The sequence below is a fragment of the Cinclus cinclus genome, chromosome 8 (assembly GCF_963662255.1).
Source record: "Cinclus cinclus chromosome 8, bCinCin1.1, whole genome shotgun sequence".
Classification (NCBI taxonomy): Eukaryota; Metazoa; Chordata; class Aves; order Passeriformes; family Cinclidae; genus Cinclus; species Cinclus cinclus.
In genome coordinates, this window is record NC_085053.1 from 3,966,953 (window position 1) to 3,989,338 (window position 22,386).

The following is a 22,386-nucleotide window of genomic DNA, read 5'->3' on the forward strand; positions in this document are numbered from 1 at the left end:
GGGAAAGAGAGCAGCCCTGCAGCCACCTCCCCAGGGAGGATGGCTCCTTCCCGCTAACAGGTCCTGCATGCCAGTACCATCCTCATGCAGAAGCAGTGCAAGATGAAGAACAGTTTCCCTTCCCTGTCTTGTCTTCACACAAGTGACAAGTGTCACAGAGGGGCAGTGATGCACAAGTGTAGCTCAACCTTAGTGGTGCAGGATAAATAAAGTGGTGGGTGGCTAGTGTTGGGCAGAGAGAGGGAGCCCTCCTCTGGGGTGTCAGAGTGGGGCCACTCCCCTTTCCAGCACCCTGCTGCTCCCACAGGTCTCCAAACTATTACTGAAAGGCCACCAAACACAGCTCCGCTTCGGAAAAAGTGCAGGGGCCTCCTTCCAACACCTCCGGGGCTGGCAGGGACCCTCCTGGCTGCTGACAGAAAGGGGACACTGACATCTGCCGGCAGGTCCCCCTCAGCCCCGCAGCGCCCCGGCTCAGAGTGCCCGGCCCCGGGAGCAGAGCGGCGGCGCTCCGGTACCGCCACTGCCGCCCCAGGGCAGCGACACGCGGATCCCCTGGGCAGGGCGGGCATCGCTGCGCCGAGAGCCGGTGCTCTCCAGCGCTTTAAAGACACAGAGTTTTGGTTCTTACTGGAAGGATGAGTGTTTAGGGGAAGGGAAGGAACCTGGCAGCGGGGACCCCCGGCTCCCAGAGCTGCTGGCCCTGTGCCGGGTAGGCGCCCGAGGTGAGCAAACATCTCCCGACGGGTCACACAGCCACTGCTCGACCCGATGCTCCGGGTGGTGGAGCGGGGCCCTGCGGTGGGTGAACGGGCGATTCCCCCACAGGCTATTGACTGATCGGCGCCTATCGGAGAAATGTGTGTTTTAACATTTGCGGGAGCATCTCCCCCGATCCCTGCGGGCACGGGATGTCTCACACCGAGCAGCGCACTCAGCGGCAGGTCCCAGCATCCCGGCCATCTAGTTAATCCCGGTAGCCCTCCAGCACGCGGTCCCACCGGGCCGATCGCAGCCGCCCCTCACCTGCCGGGCCCGGTGCCTTCCCCTCCACCCGAGCTCACCGGGGAGCCTGCGAAGCGAGCCCGGAGCTGGGACACAACTTGACCAAGGTCACCGAGCAAGCCGGCGTTAGCACCCAGGATCTCCGTCCTTGCGGGGCCGCCGCTCGCCCCGCACCACTCCTTCCCCACCTCACCACCGGCACGATCCCCAGGCCGGCTCAAGCCCCGTCCTCCAACTCCTCCCCGCGACCCCGCAGACTCACCCCAGGCTCCAAATCAGCGCCGGCGGGGCACCGGCCGCCTCTCCTTGGCGTCCTGCCCCAATCCGTTCCGGCTCAGCGGCACCGGGCGCTGCCCCGCCACCGCCTCCGGGCCGCGCCATGTGCGGGCGGGCCCCGGCGGCGGCGCCGCCAACATCCCGAGCTCTCTCCCCTCAGCCCCGGCACCGCAGCCACCGCCTCCGGCTCCGCCGAGCTCCGCGGGGCCGCCGCGCCGCGCCGATAATATATGCGGCTGTCGCAGCCAATCAGAGGCGCCGCCGGCAGCCCCGCGCGTCTCCATTGGCCGAGCCGGGCGGGGCGGGGTTGCCGCTGCCTCTTCCCTAACCGGGATGAGCGAGCACCGGGATGTCCGGGATCAGCGAGCCCCGGGATCAGCGAGCCCCGGGATCTCCGGGATCGGGGAATGGTGGAACTGGGAGGGACCCTGGAGATCATCCCGTTCTCGTCCTGGGCAGGGACACCTTCCGCTAGACCTGGTTGCTCCGAGCCCCACCAACCTGGCGTCGAACACTTGCAGGGATCCACGTTCCCAGGTTCTATAGGCAGCCTCACGTGCCGGTCATTCCCAGCGAGCAGCGGGAAGACGCCGTCAGTGGCACCAGATTTACTGTTCTCGGATGGTTTTTTATTATGCGTTCTATTTATCCATCTGTGTTCTTCACACCTCCCACCAAACCCCTTCCTTGCTCCTCTTCACGCGTCCCTAGGCATTCCAGGGGTACTGCTCCTGCGAGTGCATCTCGTTTCCAAACGGGACGGTGGAAAGAGCCTTGTCGGAGGCACCCTCTAAATAATGCAATTGCACCTTTTAAAAAATTTTCCAAAACGAAAAAACCTCCTTTTAGTGAGTTTGTGGTGAAAGAAGAGCAGTGGAAGAGCCTTGTGGAGATCATCCAATGGGATTTCCCTGTGCTCCCCAAAAGGAACACGAAAGGAGGGGCGCATCCTACAAAACACCACTGCTCATTTTTCCCCATTTGCCCCTGATTTTCCTTCCCCAATTTCCCCATTCGGTAATTTTTTTTGGTGTTTTTGTTGTTGGTGGTGGTTTTTTGGTGTTGTTTGTTTGTTTGTTTGTTTGATTTTTTGTTTGTTTGTTTTTTTGGGGGTGTGTGTTTGTTTGGGTATTTTTTTCTGATTTTTCCTGATTTCTCCTGTTTCTGAGCCAGTTGGTGTTGGAGTGAGACAGCACTGCTGAAACACACTCCACTACATCCCCACTGGTTGGGTTCAGTGCTTCACTCTGGTTATTGAAAATGGGTAATTTCTGGTGAGCGTAGTTCTTCCTGCCCAAAGTGTCATGGAAGTTAAAAATACAGATCAGTCTGGGGAAAAGCACACACTGCTTGGGGTGTGTGGGGCACAGTGCTGTCCCCCCTCGATGCTGCCCCTGGGGCATGTTAAGCTTCACAGCTGGCACACATGAGGGAGGATGAATTCAGGGAAACTCTCACAAGGGGAGGTGGAGAGCTCTACAAAAGAAAAATACAAAAAAAGAGGAAAAAAAGAACTGAAGTGTCTGCCGTGTGTGGTTTTGTTTGTAGGTGCCAGGTGGGATGGGGCTATGTCCCCATGAGGAGATGCTGTGGAGCTGTGGCGTGGGAGTTCTGTGATGCCTCCACACCCCATTCCAGAGCTGTCTGCCATCAGGGGAGTCCCAGGGGGAAAACCACACCAGCAGACCACGGCCACGTATTCCTGATGGGATGAGCACTGGGCATTTCCCCCATAGTGGAAGAAAACAAGATTTTCCATCAGAAGATTTGGGCTGTGGTGGGGACCACAGGTGTCTGCAGGAAGGTGTGGCTGTCAGACAAGCTGTCAGCGCTGCTTTGTGCTCACTTAAAAAAAGGGAAAATAAAAAGCATTCAGATGTGGTGAAAAGATCCAAATCCAGCAGGTTTGGGATTACCTTTACACTCCATATACACACATATATATATATACATACATATGCATATATATCTTAATATATATCTGTGTATACACACATGCACACGAACAGACAATGGTCTCTATTTAATATGGACTCGGGGGATTTGGACGTCTGTGACTTCTTCCGGGGCTTTGGGGTCCATGACTTCTCTTGGGACTCATTTTGGAGATCTGTGACTTCTGGGATTTTGGAGGTCAGTGGCTTCTTCTGAGACTTTGGGTTCCATGACATCCCGTGGAGTTTCGGAAGTCTGGGATTTTCCCCTGGGACTTCTGAAGTCTGGGATTTTGGAGTTGTGTAACCTATTCTGGACAGGGGTGGGGGGGGGCGGGCGGTACCTGCCCGCTGTTCTCAGCGCAGAAGGAGGCCGAGCAGTCCCGCATCCCTCCCGCCGCCGCATAGCTCCGACGTTCTCCCGGTTTCCCAGGGATGGGGCGGCGGGGGGAAACGGGGGAAGAGGAGGGAAGGAGAGGCGGGGGGGGCGGATAAACCCTGCCGTGCCGAGCCGTGCCGTGCCGTGCCGAGCCGTGCCGTGCCGAGCCGTGCCGAGCCGCGCCGCACGGGGAGGTGCCGGTCCGCGGTCCCCGCCCCTCGCCGCCGCCTCCCGCCCGGCGCCGGGAGCGCGGCGCGGGGCTCCAAGATGGCTTTGGCCGGGCTGTGCTCGCTGCTGGCCGGCTGCTGCCTGGCCGCGGGCAGCGGCCCCGCCGAGGCGGCTGCGGAGGCGGCGGCCAAGGAGCTGGAGTGCAAGCTGAAGAGCATCACGGTGTCGGCGCTGCCCTTCCTGCGGGAGAACGACCTCAGCATCATGCACGGCCCCTCGGCCGCCGAGCCCAAGCTGCTCTTCTCGGTCCGCAACGATTTCCCTGGCGAGATGGTGGTGGTGGATGACCTGGAGAACACGGAGCTGCCCTACTTCGTGCTGGGTGAGCCTGCGGGAGCGCGGCGGGGCCCCGAGCATCCCCGGCGGCGGGGCTCCTCCCTGCCGCACCGGCGGGCGGTACCTGCTGGACCGGGCCGGTACTCCCCGCTGCAGCGTCACGGCTGGAGATGCTGCAGGCCCGGGGTGCTCGGTGCATGCCCAAGTTGTCCTCCACGGGGCTCGTCCCCGGCTCGATCAGTGCCCGCCGGCTGGCAGGAGGCCCAGGGTCTGCTCCCAGCGTGCCCGGCTGGACCTGAGGGTTTCTGCTTTGTCTGACCCTGAGCAGAGAGTCACCTTTCCTGCAGCCTGATGGAAAAATACTCCACTGCCAGTATATCCCGTTATGCCTGCGAGTGCTTTTTCCAGTGCTTCCACCCCCAGATTTTAGGCTCTGGCCTATTCACATGGTCTGGGTGGTTCCCACCTGTTCTTCATCCACTGGGCGAGGCTTATCTGCCCCTGTCTCATGGGCTCCTTAAGTCTTCTTCCACCAAAAAAAGCCAACAATTTGTTCCTTTGTTTATGCAGAGCGAGGCCTCTACCCCTTGTGTGCAAGGGACGCCCTTCCCTCCCCACCACCTGGAACTAGTCACTGAGGTTTATCATTTTTGGTGACATTGGTGCAGAACAGCAGTTCCTTGTCCACACATAACATCCCGCGCTGGGCAAATGCCACCATCACTCTCCTTAGCAGCCCCACAGTGGCTGTGTCACCTCCTGCAAACCTTGTCCATCTGTTGCTTCTTCCCTGTTGCTGTACCTTACGTGTCCCATGAAGTTTTTTAAATGCCACCCTTGTTTGGATGTTGGCCCAAAAATGAGTGTTGTTGCTTGATGTGACATTGCACCCCTGTACCACCCTTGTGTACAGCGGTGATCCCAGACTGGGGTTTGTTTTCCAGCAATTCATCACTTCCATGGCCTCCATGTGCTAAAACCACCCGGTTCTGGTTGCTGGGGGGCTTGGGGCAACATTGGCTGCTGTGTGGGCATCCCCCTTCTCCCGGGAGAAAGGCAGACACAGGTCTGTGGCTGTTGATGCCATGGGGAGGCTATGTGGGGACAGCCAGAGGTGTTTTGCTGGAGTCCAGGGGCTGCGTGGGGAGGGACAGGGGGCTGTGGTGTGTCCCTGTCTCCCGGTCCAAGCCCTGGTGCCGCGGGATGCTGCAGCGGAGGCCTGAGAGCGTTGCTGTGGCAACAAGGCAGCAGCGCTGCGGATGCAGGGGGACGCAGGCATGGCCGCCAGTCCCCGGCACTTCCATACCCCAAAGGCCACCCCAGTGCTTGTCCCTGGCCCCCTCGGACCCGATCCTGTGGAGCCAGACCCTGATGGGCCTCCGGACCTCGGGTGCTGCCGGCAGGGAGCACCTGGGTGGGGATTGGGAGGAGGTTCCTGGGCATGACCCCAGCCCATTAATGTAGGGTTTTCCTCAGGGATTTTTCAAATCCGTGAGATACCACACACTGGGCAGCTCAGGAAAAAGCTGCCTGCCCTGGCAGCCTCGACTGCACTGATGATGCCTGGCAGGGGTTTGCTTTTGCCTCCTTCTACTCTCTGCTGCCGGACAAGGATGACAAGCCTTGTGCCAGTGCACCCTTATGTCCTGGTGCTGGCCAGGCTCTGTGGGGCATTGCTGCTTGGGACATTGATCCCCCAAAAACATGACCGTGCATGGTGCTGTGCCAGCCCCCAGCATGCAGGGGTTTGGGCTGTGGAGACCCAGAGGTGATCCCAGTGGAAGTCTTCCTGCCTGGAATGCTGGGGCTGGGCTGACAAGAGGGAGAACCTTATAAGGCCCCCTGTTTGCCAGGTGGTGACCTCTGGGAAATGCCATGTTACATCCTCCTCTGTCCTGTGAGACAAGGGATTGTCTTGAAGCTGACATTGCCACTTTGCCATCTTTGGGTGTTCCTGTTTTGTGCTGCTTTACCATGTGGGGGTGTCAGATTATTTATTATTATTATTATTATTATTATTATTGTTACTGTTGTTGTTGTTATTGATATTACTACTACTGCTACTACTACTACTACTACTACTAGTACTACCACCACTATTAGCCTAGACACTGCTTTTGCATGGCAGAAGTTCTGAAATGCACAGAAGTCTTGCAAGACCCAGACTTGGCAACTCAGAGGCTGCAACCTCTGGATCTGGAGGCTCCCCAGCCCAAAAAACCCAAGAGCATCAGTGCTGTCACTGCACACTTGCTGGGGACCTGGCTATGTCAGGTTGATGCCTGGAGCTGGTGTGAGTGGCTGTTTGTGTTTCCACAAGCCCTCATATGGGGACTGGAGTGTGTGTTTGGGCATCTTTCCAGAAATGTGGCTTCACACAGTGCTGCTTGCACGATCCCTGGTAAACACCAGACCTGTTAATTGCACCCACCTCACTGAGTTTGAATGTGTAATAATGTCTTGGAGAAGGGCATAGTAGCTGGTCTGGTTCAGTGTCTGACCCAGGGGGAGCTGGGCAGCTGCTTCTTCTGCTCTGGTGGTTTTCAGATCTAGGGCTTGTGCACAGGGAAGAGGATCTCAAGGGAAGGTGAATTCCCACTCTGGCTGACAGGCTTGGATCAGATCCAGGTGCTGCCCCTGATCACAAAGGGGCTGGGTGTGGGCTGGAAACACCATGAAGTACTTCACAGAGGCTCATGGCAGTGGCGCCTTGGCTATGCCATGGGGGCTTTCTGTCAGCTCCCTTGGGGAGGAGGTGGGGGGGTTCTTTCCATGCCTCAGTTTCCCTTCAAAGAGGGTGCAAACATGCAGGTAGGTGGCTACAGTAGGGGGATGAGTGAGGGGAGAAGCTGGGAGAGGGTCTGGATCAGGGAGCCCAAGGATGGTGGGGTATTATCTGCCTCCAGTCTTTGTGTCCCCCTAAAATTCCTTCTAAATAATTCAAAGACCTTTGAACTTGGCTGGTTTTCATGGGCACTGGCATATGTGGTTCCCCTGCCTTGGTGACACCTCCCTGCCACAGTGGCCAAACAAGGCATCCCACTGATGGATGCATGGATTTTTCTCCCAGCTGAAGATATGCTGGGGGGGGGGGGGGGGGGGGTCTTTGGAGAGCCACATATGCTGCTTGTTAAAGCTGAAGTGCTGAGGGGAGTTGTTGAACTGGGCATGCCAAAAATGGCTGTGATTCCTGACCCCTGAGAATCCCTGATGGGAAGCTCTGGTAACGCAAGTTAGTGATGAGCTCTGGATTTATCTTTACGCAAGAGGGTGAGGCAGTGCTTGCTGCCTGCTTTCCATGCACCTTTTCTGGGTCTCACCCTCCCTGTTGTGTCCATCCTGGTGCCAGAGACAGCTGTGAGTGCATTGGTACTCAGATCTCCCCAACGTGGAGATCTCCTGTCTGCTCCTCTGTTCCTCCAAAAGCAGATGAGCTCTCTGTGGGGTTATGACTTCTGCTCTAGGAGGAGGAGAGATGCTTGGGCAAGGCTTTCCCCTACTTTGCAGCTGTTTCTGCTCATGAGTGGAGTGAGTTTTAATTGCACTGGCTGCCTTCTTGCGCTCGTGCTGCCTCACTGCCTGCGTTTGCTCAGGGGCAGCTCAGGGCTCTAACCAATAAACCCCACACTGGTTTATATGTTTACCCCCAAAGGGACTCCAACACCATCTCCCCATTTTACTGTAGGGTTTTCTCCCCCCTCCTGAGTTTTCAGGAAGTGCTGAGGGTGTGGGAGCCAGGATGGGGCCACTTGCTGCACGCCGGGCTGCCTGCATTTAAAATCACCTGCTTTCATCCTGCTTTAAATCAAGCAAACCTTCATTGAGAATGGTCACCTTTCATCTCGTTTTGTGTTTGTTGCATTAGTAGTATTTTTTTCCTGAAGGGAGGAAGTGTTTTGCTGGTTGGTGGCTATTAAGAAATGCTAATTTGCCGCTCAATATTCCCTGTCCGCTCGCCTTCACACCCTCTTCTCCCTCACTGCTCAGCTCGGCAGCATCCAGCCACATTTGATATGTCATTAACTGGATTCACACTCCTGCAGGCTGCTAATTTTTTTGGGCCCCATCCATTGCAGGTTATAAAGAGGCACGAGGGCTATTTATGAGCATCCTGGCTTCCTTTAGCCCCTTGGGCTCGATGGAGATTTGCAATGCAATTAAAAACTGTGCCAAAGACGGTGTCTTTGACTCCTTCTCCTTCTCTGTAAGGCAATAAATGTTTGAAAAGTAAAGTCTTGAAATACCTTTCAGAGTGTAAAATCGAGTTGAGAAATGAGAAAACAGAGCTGATGGGTTGAACTCATGCTTTCTGGATGCCAGATATTTCAAGATCTTGAAATACTGGATGGTTTTTTGCATGCTGGTTTTTTTTTTTCTCTTGAGTATGGAAGAGCTGAAGGAGCTGCTTCTGCCTCTCCAGGTTTCTAGCCCAGTTGGTGTGCTCTGAAATAGGGCAGTGCAGCACCTCATCTTCTTCTTCTTCCCACTCCCCACTGCCCTCCCAGGAGCCTCAGCAGCAGAGGATGGGAGACTCTTAACTTCAATGACTTTAATAGATTATCATAAACTCCAGCCTTAATACAAGCTGTCATGATTTCAAATTATCTTACTTTGAAATTAAATAGATTCCTTTTTAAATACAAAATCAATTCTAATTTTTTAGAGGGGTGAGATTTTTCAAAGGCACCGATGAGCTGGGCATATTTAACCGCTCTTGAATATCTCCCCGAAATATTTAATCATTTTTTTTTTATTTTTAAATCCTAGCTAAGCTCTTGGCTCTACTTCTGAAGGATCTGGCCCTGACTTCCCTGGGTTAATAACAGGATTTTGGGGGGGGGGGGGGGGGTTGCAGGGATGTGAGACAGATCAGGGCAGGATGTGGCTGTGGCAGGGTGACGGCCACTGGAGCTCCTGCTTGCCCCAGCCCTGGCCAGATGTGACACTTGTCAGCTCTCATCCTCATCCCACACATCTCCCTGCTGCTGGAGATTGTGTCCTCCCATTCTGTCCCCTACCTCCAGCTCCTAAAAGGGCAGGAAGCAGGAGCCAAGGGGCTGCAGAGTTGCTTTATCCCATACTTTTTTCCAGTTCCATGGCAAGTGAGAAGAGCACCTTAGTGAGTTTTGTTCCTCTTAGCTGAATCTGGATGCTGGCTGTGGATCCCAAAGCTGTTGTCACACAGGGCATCTCTCTAGTCCCATCTCTTCGTGGTGGGAAGCAGTTCTTGGGGTGTTGAGGTGCCATTCCCTGGCTGGACTTAGTTCCCAGGGGCATCACCACCAGAGGCCCCCTTCCCATCATATGTCACTGTCTGATGGAGCAGAACATGGCAGAGGGCTGCAGCTGGGCTGACTTCACCATGGGGCCCACAGTGTGAACCTTGCACCTGGGAATAGGCGTAATAGTGAAATAATGAAGCAAATATTAAGAAATTCTTAAGTACCTAGAGAATAACCAAGTTAAATTATACCAGGGGAGCTCAATTGCCTTGCTTAGATTGATTGAATTACTAAATGAGCCTGACTAATGGAATGGAGTGGATATATCGGACTTTTACTCAAGATCCTGAAATAATTTCTCTAATAAGATTGTGAGCCATTAATTGAACTTGGCTTTGATCCTGGACACTGTTGCACGCTCTGGAACCTGCCAGTGTGGTCTGTGCTCTGGCGGGCCCGGTGAGGGGACAGCTGCTGTCATCTTCCTGCTGGGTGGCTTGGAGGGCAGCTGGGGGATTCACTGTGGTGGGGAAGGGAACCCAAAACACCCCATCTCAGCTGCCCCTTAGCAACACCCATCCTGGCAGAGGGATTCACTGAATTCCCTCCTGCTGCCAGCAGCTGGCCACCTGGCTCGGGTCTGAACCCCTGTTCCCATGGATTTGAGATGGGCGCCTACTGAAAATCCAGGATTGCCACGTTTTTGCTACATCCTCCTGGAGTGGCTGCTGCTGATGGTGGAGTATTGTTGTAGCACCCGGAGTGCTGCTGGGTGTCTGGTGTGCTGTGTGAGATGTTTGTCCCCAAGGCTTGAGGGCTTCCAGAGTTTCCAGCAAAGCAGAGAGGGATCTATCAAGGAGACTCATCCTACCCTGACCCTGCCCTGGAGCATCTGGTGGGGCAGCACATGCTCATCTAATAGAAGTATCTAATAGCTCATCTAATCATTGGGTGAAAACTGCTGATGGGACCTCATTCCAGCCCCTTGGCCACACAGCATAACCACATCCCTTTTCCAGCTGGGTCCAGAGCCTGGAGTGAGGTGACCTGCTCAGAGCCACTGAAGCACTAGGGACACCATGGCTGGTAACACTCCCTCTTCCAGGCAATGGAGCCCAGCACCAACCTCAGCTATGAGTAGGGACTGCCCTTAAAACCTCTTGGTGGGGTGGAAAATGCTGCAGAAAAGTTGTCAGCATCCCAGGGAAGAGCAGGGAGTCCCCTGTGGCCAAACTGGGAGTGATGGGGGCTCAGGAGGGAGGCACAGTGTACACATCCCCATCCTCATGGACACCCTGTCCCCATGCTGTGCCCACTGCAGACCCACTCTCTTGCTGAGCATAGACGTTTCGGTGATGTGGGGGATATACAGAGCCTCTTGTATATTTTTTTTTTTTTCCCTTAACCAAAGGGAAAAAAAAGTAAGAAATAAGGATTTTGTCTCTGGGAACCCGTTGCCACAGCAACCACGAATCCAGCTGGCTCCAGTGGCAGCAGGGATGGGAGGGGATCTTGCTGACCCAGAAAGCAGTGGGGGGAGTGGGATGTGGGATTGCTTGGCTTTTCCAGGGGTGTGTCAGGGTCTGGCAGGGTGGGCAGAGAACCAGCACTCGGCCAAGGAGTCTGAGGGTCTCTTGGGCCCCTGTTTTGTATCCCTTCCTAAATATCTCAACTCACATCCAGCAGGGATGCTCAGGCTTGGTCCTGTTCCTGCCCTGAAACCTGTCCCAGTTTTGGCTGCTGGGCTGTCCATGTGGGCACTCCTCAAAGACCCCCAAAGATTTCTGGTAGGTTTTACACCCCTGGAATTGGCTGTGGTTCCACTGCTGGAGGGAACCCTTGGGTAGCCATACTGATGCCCTGATGCCAGTGTCTCACCTCTGTCCTCCTCTCCTTGTGCCAGTGACATTTGCTCCTGGACTGCATCCCATATTTTATTTTATTTTATTTTATTTTATTTTATTTTATTTTATTTTATTTTATTCTCTCCTATGCTATTCTATTTTGTTTCATTCTGTATAATTTTATATTCTATTATGTTTTATTTTTTTTCATGGTTTCTTAGCTAGCTAAATAGAGACTGAAATCATCTCTCTTGGAGCCTTGCTGCAGAGTGGTCCTTCAAATGAAGGAATTTTTGCCTAGTGGGATTAAGGCAGTGCCTGGATGATGACAGCTCTGTCATTTAAGACTGATTGTCCTTTTACATCCAAATTGCTGGGCTCTGGCATCTCTGCAGCTGTGGCTGGTGGCTCACCCCAAACAGCAGCTGGGGGATTTGTCTAGATAAGGGAAGATTTTTGATTACCAGGTTCTGGCTGTCCCACTGCAGCTTTTTGCTGAGAAACCACCCAGAGGAGAGCGTGCCCTGTTCCCATGGACTGCATTGGTATTTCTGATCCAGTTTTCCTGCCCTGCAGCACGGGGTCCTTGGGATGGATGCTCACCTGGTACTGGGCTCTTTGGAGCCTGGTGTGGGATGTGGTTAAGCTGACCCCAAACTTTGCTTTGCTTTGGGGTCTTGTTTGCTGGTGATGGGCTGAGGAAGGGGTCTGAGGCCTTTCCCTCTGTTGTTCCTACCTGGAGAGCCTGAGATCCACTGGGAAGTAGGCAGGGACTTTTAAAAACATTTATAATCAAAGGGGAGTAAGGGATCCTTGAGGGACCCTCTAACTGGTGGTGGCTCATGGGTCACAGAAGTTTGGGGTCCACAGCTCTGACGTGAGAGGGGACACAGCCCCTTTTCTGGTCAGCTCTGAGGCATCTTAATAATTAGGATGACTAATGAGCATAGCAGAGCAAGCAGCTTGGAGGATGCAAAGAGCTGGCTTTTCTCCTGCAGGGAGCTGACCCAGCTCAAAACTAACCTGGTGGAGGAAAGAAATTGGAGACTCCCAGAACAGTAGAATGGTTTGGGTTGGAAGGGACCTTAATGCTCATCTTGTTCCATGCCCTGCCATGGGCTCCTTCTACACCTTCCACTATCCCAGGCTGCTGTAAGCTCTGTCCAGCCTGGCCTTGAACACTTCCAGGGATCCAGGGGCAGCCCCAGCTTCTCTGGACACCCTGTGCCAGGATCTCCCCACACTCAGGGGGAAGAATTTCTTCCTAAGGGTTGGACGAAGGGCAGAGAAGGTGGCAGGAGGTGCCAGTGCTCTTAGTTGAACTTGTCACATCCTCTTAAGGCTGGTGAGGGCTGTGTTGCCTTGTGAGTGCTTCCCAGATCAGGTCACTGGTCCAAGGAAAACCATAGCCTGTTTGCCAGAGCCCTTTGGGATGGAGGCCTGCCTGATGTGTACAGGCAGGATGTTGACTTTATTTTTTGGGAGCAGCACCTCCTTTTCCTCCCTCCTGCACCCCTGCCCTCCTCCCCTGCCAGAAAAGCGCAGCTGTGATATCACCGTCACAAGACAGTGGCTGCCTGGGAAGGCAGATATTAACAACCCCGAAATATCCCCGGGACAGGCTCTTGTGTGATGGGAGACAGTTACCATGGAAACCTCCTAAAAAAAAAAAAAGAAAGAAAAAAAAAGGAAAACCTCCAAAATTTAAAGCAGCCCTTGTAGCTCAGCGGAACTGTAGACTTTATTATGGGTTTTGGCAACCCCCTTTTTTCTTTCATTGTTCCAGCTAAAAGCTCCAGGAGACAAGGCAATTAATTTGGCATCCCAAGGAGAGTGAGAGAGGGAGGGTATGGTGCTGGGAACCAGTTTCCCTGGCTGGCAGGCACCTGAAACTTCCTGGTGCTACTGCCCCACAGCCACTAAACACCCTCCTCGCATGGGGCTGCTCCAGCACAGAGGAAGGGTAGTTTTTTAGAAGAGATGGCTTAAGGATTCAAAGAACCTTTCTAGATCCATGCATGGAATGTTTGGGAGGGAGTGGGGTGAGTGGAGAGTTCAGGGCACTGCTGGAGGGGTGAGGATGTGGAACAGCACTGCAGATTGCAGCTCCAGTGTGGGGATGGGTGGCTCAGCACGGGCCAGGGTGGCTTTTTCTTATGAGGGTGACAGGAGGAGGCAGAGCCCTTTCTCCTGCAAGAAGGGCAGCAGCATGGCAGGGAGCCTCCTGTGTGGATCAGGCGAGCTGGGTGACTTCGGTAGGGAAGGGGGATGCTTGGCAGGGTAGACATCCCACTCCCAAATTTTCTTGCAAGCCTCTGCTGTGCAGCAGTGGCCGCAGGGTCTGTAAATTGCTGCTGTGCTCTCAGCCCATTTTGCTCCCTTAATGATGTCCTCAGTGTCTGCAGCCTCTGGGAAATCTGTTTGGGCTGGAGAGACTGCCATGCCTCACACTGCCCTGGGCTGGCCCCAAGCTCCCCTGGGCACTGCTTTCCCCGTGGTGGTTGTGCCAAGGCAGAGCTGTTCTGCCATCCCAGTACTGCACCTCCCAACCTTTCCTGAATTGTTGAGCTAGAAATAGCTGGGCTCTGTCTTTTGCCTCTTTGGGAGAGCTCTGGAGAGGAGCAGCTAGGGGACGTGAGAGCTGTCATGCTGCTGTTGAGTTGCTGGCTTTCCTGCTGGCTAAGGGGGGAAGCCAGGAGTTTGCAGACATGACATGTATGGCCTGGCAGTCTGGGAGGGGCAGGATTATAAATGTCTCTGCTGGTCCATGAGCCAGGAGCTCCGAGCATCTCATCCCAGCTCATGTCAAGCTGCATCTTCAGTGGCCTGAGATGTGTATCCAAGCATCTGCAAGCAAGGCAATGCCTGAAACATCCTTCCAGGGAAAAAAAGAAACCAACTTTATTAGCTTTTCAGCAGTAGCTACTCTCTTCTAGATGTGCTGTGGTCATGGTGTGCTCAGATTTGGTGGGCAGCTCAGCCCATCCATGGATGGTGGAAGAGGAGTCAACCTTGGACTTGAGCTGGCTTCCATAGCTTTTATTGTCATGTTTCCACCTTTTTGTGCTTGCAGAATATGGCACATCTCTGGTTAACCCTGGAGGACTCAGCCTCAGCCATAGCATGCCCCCACAATCCATTCATGCCGTGACACAAAGTGGGAGAAAGGGGTGTCCTGCAGGAACTGTGGCTGGTGGCTGAGTGGGGGATGCGGAGGTTCCTGGGAAGTGGTGCTCATCTCCCCATGGGATGGCGGGGGCGCAGGCAGCCTGGGATGGGTCTGGCCTCCTTGTAATTAAACCCCAAGGCTGGGCCTTCCCAGCTTTCTCATGTTGGGGGTGAAAGGCAGTGTGGATGTGAAACCACGTGCCAGCAATAAGGAAGTACCAGTGATGTGGTAATGGAAGGAGGGCAGGAAAGGAAGGACCATGAGCAGGGAGGAGAGGCACAGTGCCAGGAGGTAGGGAATAACTGCAGGAGCCACACAGAAACCAGAGGGCATTAGGAGCAGTGATGGCAGAGCCACTCGCTGTGGGGGTGTGAGTCACAGCATCTTTGGCAGCTTCTTGAAGCTGTTGGACACAGAGCTCAGTGAAGTGACCTTTGGAGTGAATCACAGCAGGAATTAACGTCTGGTTTCACACCAGGTGGCAGCATCCAGGTCCTGGGAACAGCTCTGCAAGAGATGTGGCTGTGTAGTCAGTGGGTTTCTGGCCAATAAAAGGGGGAGATGCCGGGAGGAGGTGGCAGGCTGGCCTCTTGAGCCCTGGACTCAGCAGCATCCAGAACTGGCAGGGTTAAGGCAAGTATGTGGCTGTAAATGCAGGAGTTTGCTGTTACTGGTGCTCAGAGTCCAGCAGGGCTCTGCTCTTGAGATACTGAAAATGCAGCTGACTTCTCACCTTGATTTGATTTTGTTTGCTGCTTGTTTGCTAAAATGGGCTGCTGCTTCTCTGGTGCATGAGTAGGAGACAGCAGCCCCTCACTTAGAAACTTCCTGGTCGTGGTCATGGGAGTGCTGTCCTGCCTAGGACAACTCTTTTGTGCTTGGCTGGGCTGAAGCACCCCTACTATATCCCCTTTTTTCTGGCCACCTCCAATTTCACCACTGGACCAAAAGAATTACCTAGATTTTCCTTCCTTTTTTTCCCCCCCCACGCAAATGCAAGGGAACTTTCTGCCTATGGCTGTGACATTGGGATTCCCACTTCCCTGCCAAGGGTGTGAGCCCTGCCTGGAACAGGTAGGTAAATACAGGCAGGGCCGTGCTGCTGGGTGAGGGCACTAAAGATGATGGGTGCTGAAACCCAGGAGCGGTGTTACATAATTCAGACTGCAATGCAGAAGCTCTTCCTTAATTTTTAATTATCCAGTTGCCGTGCGCATGTGGCGCTCAGCTCAGGATGCAGAGTTGGCCTATGCACACGTGTGAAGGGCCTCGGCTGGTGAAGGTGACAGGAAAGCCTTCCCTCATGTTCCTGTCCCTGGTGGCATGGCAGGAAGAAATGAATCCCCATGGCACCGAGTTGGGCTGGGCTGTGGTGGCTGGAGAGGATGCTCTGCACCCGTCCTGGGGGCTCGGGGATGTCCTGCTGGGATGCTGGGACAGGGGGAGAAGGTTTGTGTGCATGTCTCCAAAGGCCTTTGAGGTTTCTCTGGTTGACAGTGTTGGAGAAGTGGAAGGCACCGAGGTCATTTTGCATGCAGATTCCCTGTAGAGCTCCAGCTGCCGCTCAGGGTGGGTTTGTTGGATGTGGGAGAAACTGCAAAGGAGCTCTTGCAGACCTCTGCTGTGAAGCACCATTTCTTCCCCTCCCTCTTTCAAATCCCCACTCTGCACTTTCTGTCCTTCCTACAAAGGCAGCTGTCTCGGAGCAGTTTAGGCTTCAAAGTTCCCAAAATAACAAAGGTTAAAATGAAAAAAGCACTGCTAAAAGATCAAGTCAGTGCCCCACTTGCACCTGAGCTCAGAGCTTCAAAGGAGCTGCTAAGAACCCCCCAGAATATACATGATCAGGCTTCTCCGTGCTTGTGGTCCTGTCTTAACCCTCCTGCAGGCACAGGAGATTTAGTAGTAGCCAGGACAAGGATGCAGGTAACTGGAAAGGGTGGAGGGTCCTGCTGCTTTTGTTGCCTCTGGGGGCAATTGGAGAAAGTCTCTTGTGGAGGAGGAGGAGAAGTTGTGGTGATGGGCAGAGCCACGTGGATAAGGTGGGTGCCAGGGCTGTGTCCTGCACCCTGGCCAGGCAGGTGGGCAGACAGCTCCTCTGTGCCCAGTGTGGGCTTTGTGCCTCTGCTGATTTACACAGAGCATCAATATGACAATTATATACACCTGCAAATTTGATTACCTCCATTTTCATCAGGCAGCAATAGATTTATGCCTCTGTTCAGTTCCTGTAAATCTCAAGCAAGCTTGACTAGACCCAAAAGTCTTCCCATTGATTGCTGTGTACTGTCTGGTCTCTGGCCATCTTGACAAGCTCTTCTTTCAAGAGTGATAAATTCAAGATGCACAGTTAACTTTTTCCCCTTCTACATCTTCCTTCCTTTTCTTTTTTTCTCCTTTTGATTCTGCCTTCTCCACCTTTCAAAGCCTCCCCACAAACTTGAAAATGGAGCTTGAAATCATGTAAGAGCTCCTAAGCACCAAAGAATTTATGATGGTAGGCTGCAGCTGGCAGCAGCAGCCCATGCCTGCCTTCTCCATCCCTTCCTCTGAGACCAGCATTGCTCCCTCCAGGACAGGTAGGAGGAAGAGGAGGATCACCTCTTTTCCTAGCTGTGGATAGGAGAGCAGACAAGGTTATTTTGGTCCTGTTTCACTCCCTGGGATGACCATCCCATGGCAAGGCTCTCCCCCCAGGGAGACGACGAACAGCTAGCTGTGTTTGTTTCCTGTGCTGAGCACAGAAATGCCAAAATAACATCTAATGACATCAAAATGACCTCTCAGCCTCAGCACAACAAGTACGTACATAGATGAGTGTGTAGGAGCAAGCTGAAGTTCACCCTTTAGGTGCAGCCCATGTCATCACTGCAGAGCATCCCCCCCCCGTGTCCCCCACTGGTGTCACCACCACTGCCTGACCTCCCCTGTAGGAGATGCTCTGATGCCTTGCTAAGTGCCTGGCAGATGGGCTGCAGCGCCCAGCCATTACCTTCCCTGCCAGGGATATAAATAGTCCTTTGCCTTCCCATGAAAATTGCTGGCTGGACTGTAAAGCTGAAGGGAAGCTTGGCGAGTATCTTGGGTCTGTAGGGTTTGACAGCATGGAGGGCTGGGATTTGGAAAGGGGGAGTTTCTGGCTGGGTGTTAAGAGGCTCTGTCACTAGGAAAGAGCTCCCCTGGAGTGCCCCCTCCTCCCGTGAGGCAGTGCTGGGGGGAAGCAGAGGGTCTCAACCACTCCCAAAGGGACACAGAGATGCAGAATGCATGCTGGAATGGTGGCCTGGGTAGCACAAAGCTGGCTTTGCAGTCACTCTTGAAGCCCAAGAGACTGGGCAGTGGGTTGTTGTTCCTTGGTATCTGCAGCCAGTACTGATAATGTTGCAACAGACCTCTCATTAGGGGTAGGAATGAGCTACAGACTCTCATTCAACAACATGAAAAGGGTCCTGGTTTATTCTTCTTTACAGCTTAGCCATCCTGACTCTGACCGCAGCAAGCTCCTGCTGCACGCTGGCTGCTGGCTATTTCCTGCTGGACTATGACTGCAAGCATTGGTTTGCAGACTCTGAGCACAGCTTTCACCCAGCTCAGCTACGGCTGCAGGCTCCGACAGCAGCTCCGACTCCATCGGACCCGGACTGACCTCACAACACATCTTTTATTGCAGCAACTCTTCCTCATCTTGTTCATCTTTGTGCCTCTCTGGATCACTCCTCTTTCCTTAAGGCTCTCTTTCCCCAGCCTCTCTGCCTCCAAGATCCCCTAACTACCCAACCCACCCCTTTTATCACACTTACCTTTATTAGTCACAGCTTTGACCCATTAAGGGCAAGGCTATTCCTCTTTGGTGATTAGTACAACTGTGACTTATCAGGAGCGAGGGCACCTGTTATATCTTCTTCTACACCTACAGATAATTGAGAAATGTTAAAACCACAGGATATCTATATATGCCTAGGTCTGTGCTTCAGGGATTTCTTGACCTAGGATGTGCCTCTGAGCTCTCCTGGCTCAGTAGCTTCTGGTGTCCCTGTCTTCCCTGAATTCAGGACCTTTCACAGTGCTTTGATACTTTATGGTGGATGAAAAAGAACCGTTTGTTGGTTTTTGCACGCATAAATTCTTGAAAATTGAGAAATAGTGACTAACCATTGCCTTTCCCACTACTCCAGGGGCTTGATGGTTTCATAGGTTTTTATCATGTCCTCACTCTGTTGTTTGGTTTCTTTACTGAGAAGTCCTAATAGTGTTGGCTTCTCCTTTTGACAAAGCCATTTGCAACATCTCATCTTCCTTGTACCCCTCCTCCAAACCTTCTAAGCTTTGCCTCCTCTGTTTAGAGATGGTTGACCTGAATATCACTTGCAGGATTCCAGATCAACTTGCTTTCACCAAGGTTCAGTTTCACCTGCCCACTTCCTTGCCTGCTTTCCTCCTGCACTTCTCAGCTTTAGCTTTGAGAAGACTAAATTTAGCCTTGGTGACCAACTTTGTCATTTGCCTCCTCTACCAGAGTGCTTCTGAGCAGTCAAGGTCCTGACAAAGATTTCTGTGGGGCTTCTTGGTAACCTCCTTTTCTTGTGAAAACTGAACCCTTACTCCTCCCCCACCTGGAGGGCTTCAAGACGACTTTCCTTCTTATCCCAATGCCAGTTTGGTGCTTTGGGAAACTTTGAGGGTGGATTTTGACAACAACTCTTTGAAATGAGTGTCAGATTGGATCACCCTTATCTACTGGCTTACAGTGTTGGGTGTATTTATTTGCTCATGTTTACTGATGCACCTACTGGTTCCTCTAACAAAGTGTCCAGGGAACAAGCAGAATTTACTGGTCTTTAATTTCTTTGATGCGCAAGAGCTTTTATAAGAAATGTGGGTTTCCTCTGGCAGGTTTTTCTTCTTGAGTTGCTCCCCCTCTTGGAGTGATAGTGATTGTGCTGGTGGAGTTCTGCAGTTCATAGGTGAGCACCATCTGAGCTGAGGGGTTTATGCCCTCCTTCTCACCGATTTTCTAGGAGACAATTTAGCCAGGGCAGTAATTTTCCATGGCTGACTGGGAGCCTCTCCATCATTTGGACCCTTTCCAGGGAGACCTGATTTTCCCTCTGGAAGAGGTGACATGACAGCATTGCAGGGTGAGATATCAACTACAGATGTGGTCCTTTTGGGGGTTTTTATATCAGCATGGCATCTTGGAAGTGTAGTCACACATTCTCTTTGTTTTGATTTTGCTCCCTGTCGTGGGTGGCCATTTGACATGGCCAACCATGTCACCTGAGTGTTGGACCAGGAGGTGGATTTGCCTCTCTTCCCACATTTCCTCTGCAGTTCACAGTTACAGCAGATGGGACCAACGTAACAAGACAGGAGTGCAAAACCAAACACCAGTGAATGTCCCAATCTGCTTGTAGTTTTTCCCCCACCTTTAGGTCAAAATTGACAAACGTGGTGGAAAAATAACCTTGGAGGGGTTGTCACACAGGTGTGGTTGGGCACGTCCTTGAGTTTGCAGGGAAGAGCAGGGCAGTGGGGGCTGTCATGCTGTAAAGTCAGCAGCTGCAGAGCAAACCCAGTCAGCTCAGGCCCACTAATGAAGAATCAGTGTCCTTTGCTCAAAAACAGTTGTGCAGCTCAGCATCACTCCCAGAGTGATGGAGGGTTTGTTGTTGGAGGAAGGGAGGGGTTAGGGCTCTGGCATATTTGGGACAAAAATCCCAGTTCAAGGCCAAAGCGTGGCTACAGCTTTGAAATGTAACTCCTTGGTGACCTTCCCAAAAGCAAAGGCGCCCTCCATTCCAAGGAGAAAGCTGGCTGGCTGTCAGCCATGCTGTGGCACCTCATGGCTTCACGTGTACCAGCCTCATGCATGGGCATTTTGGTGTGTTGATCTCTCTGACCCAGCCTGAGAGTGGCTCCAGGGAGATCACCCCTGTATTTCCCTCAAACCTTTATGTTCTCCCGTATCTATGAGTCTTTTGGAGATTTTCCCCCAGGGGCCCTCTCCCATGAAGCAGGTTCCTAATATATACAGTGAGGTTTATGTTTACTGGTATGGAAAAGTTAGATTGTCTTGAAAAGGCAGAATGACCTGCAGAATGTGCTGGGTTTCCTACCTGAGACTGAAGACAGGAAAAAATGCAAATGAAATATGGGTAGTCAGTGATGAATGTGAATTTTTTAAGCAGGTCGATAAAAATGTGAATATTACCCCATGAATGATGGGCCACTAAAACCCTGGAAGATACATGAGTTAAGTATGAAGATAAGCATTTTGACATCTGAATTGGAAGAAATCAAGGCCTGAGGTCCCAATAGAGAGAGAGAGTGACTCATGGTGGGAAGGTCTCCTGAATCACTTCAGACATTGGAGACCCTCGGAGGAGTGCACGGCTTTATTTAAATGAGTTTGAGGCCTTTAAAGGATGTGTGTGGTTTAGACATGGAGCAAAAGCCTTAGCTAATGGGGAACTTAAATAAAAACACAGTCAGGTTCCGGATGGAAAGTAAGGCAGGTTTTAAATGTTAACGAGGAAATACAAGTCTAAGTCAAAATCTGTGCTTGGCTGTATGAAATGAGTCTATGGAGACCAGCATTATGGCAGAGTTCATTTGACTTATTGGAGGCATCTATTAGTGCAAAATGCTTCCAAATGGAGAAGAAAATTGTTTTGCTGGTTTTTTTTTTTCATCAGAATGCTGCTGTGAGTTTTTAAGGAGAGCTGTTCTCCTTGTGTGCCACCATGCAAGTGGGGGGATGAGGACGTGGAAGCAGTCCAGGTAAGCAGTGCACCAGGCTCATGGGCCGTGGTTTTGATGTTGCACCAGCTCAGGTGCAGAATTGGGCTGTGACAGAGTTGTTGCCTCCCAAAATCAGGACATGCAGAGGTGTTGCCTCTGGAAGGGCTGGGTTTACTTTGTGTGGGACAGCTGTCCCAAGGGAAATGAGACTGTGTGGTCTAATCAAGAATTAAATAGGTATAAATCCACACACCTCCAGCACCTTCAATCTGGCTTTTTGTCCTCTCCTCAAATTGCTCCTGTAGAACCTTTCTTTCCCCACTCCCTCCCCTGGCAGATGGTCTGGGAGGAGAGCAGCCACTACCATTATGTTGAAAGCATCAGCCAGGGCCTTTGGAGGCTGCTGCTCCTGCAGATATGAAGGACCTGGGCCACCTTTGATACCAGGTGAATGTGGCACAACCTAATTAGTGGCCTCCTATTGTTATTAACCTCTGACTCAGCCAGACTATTTTTTAACAGAGGTGCAAGAAGTTAATACTAATGCTAATGGCTTCCTATCCAAGGCTGTAATGAAAGCCATGCAGGGACCAGGCTTTTCATCAATATCTTTCAAACTCTGAACTTGAAATTATCCTCTCCCCCCACCATTTTTTAAAATTTTTTGCTTTCTACCCACTTTTCTGCCTCCTCTAGGACATCCTGGCCCCACTGTACAAACTGGGCAGCAGGGTTGGCACCTGCCAGCTCTGTAGCAGAGCTGACACCCTATGACATCCAGATAAACCATCCCAGTTGGCTACATGGGTCACCACAGAATCTCCCACCAGGTGGTGAGATGTCTGCTTGGAGGGCAAGACAAAGGAAAAAGTGAAATCTATTGGCCTGGGTGAGAGTAGAGAGATGCTATGTTAGGGAGAAAGCTTGATCTTGTCTTGGTCTTGCTTAAACCAAACTCCAGGAGAGCTTCACAGATGCAGGAAAGCATTTACATGTGTAAATTTTTCAAGTAGAAATGGAGTAGGATAGAGGCAGCTGCTGTGTTGCTGAGACACTTGAGGAAAGGAGGAGGAGGTCCAAGGCTGAAGCTCTGTCATGCAGGCACTGCCTCAAGAGCCTTTGCCAGGCAGGAGCAGAGATGATGGAGCAGCCTTGTCCTGCAATGTGATGGAGGGCTCATAACCTGCCAGTTTGGGGTGATAGCAGTTGATTCCTGGGGTGTTTTCCTCTGTGTCCTGCACTTCTGACCTGTGTGCAATGCAGCTGCCGGGTCATGTTGTGATGTCTGGTGAAAGAGGATAATGTGCTCAGG

The 22,386-nt window shown here is 52.4% G+C and overlaps 1 protein-coding gene across 1 annotated transcript in view; it reads left to right on the forward strand.

Annotated features, from left to right (window-relative positions):
• The first annotated feature begins 3,861 nt into the window (after positions 1-3,861).
• ASTN1 (astrotactin 1) overlaps positions 3,862-22,386 on the forward strand; it is a 44,131-nt gene continuing 25,606 nt past the window's right edge. Inside the window, exon 1 of the mRNA XM_062497883.1 lies at positions 3,862-4,144. Coding sequence (XP_062353867.1) covers positions 3,862-4,144 — 283 coding nt within the window. The remainder of the gene's footprint in view (positions 4,145-22,386) is intronic.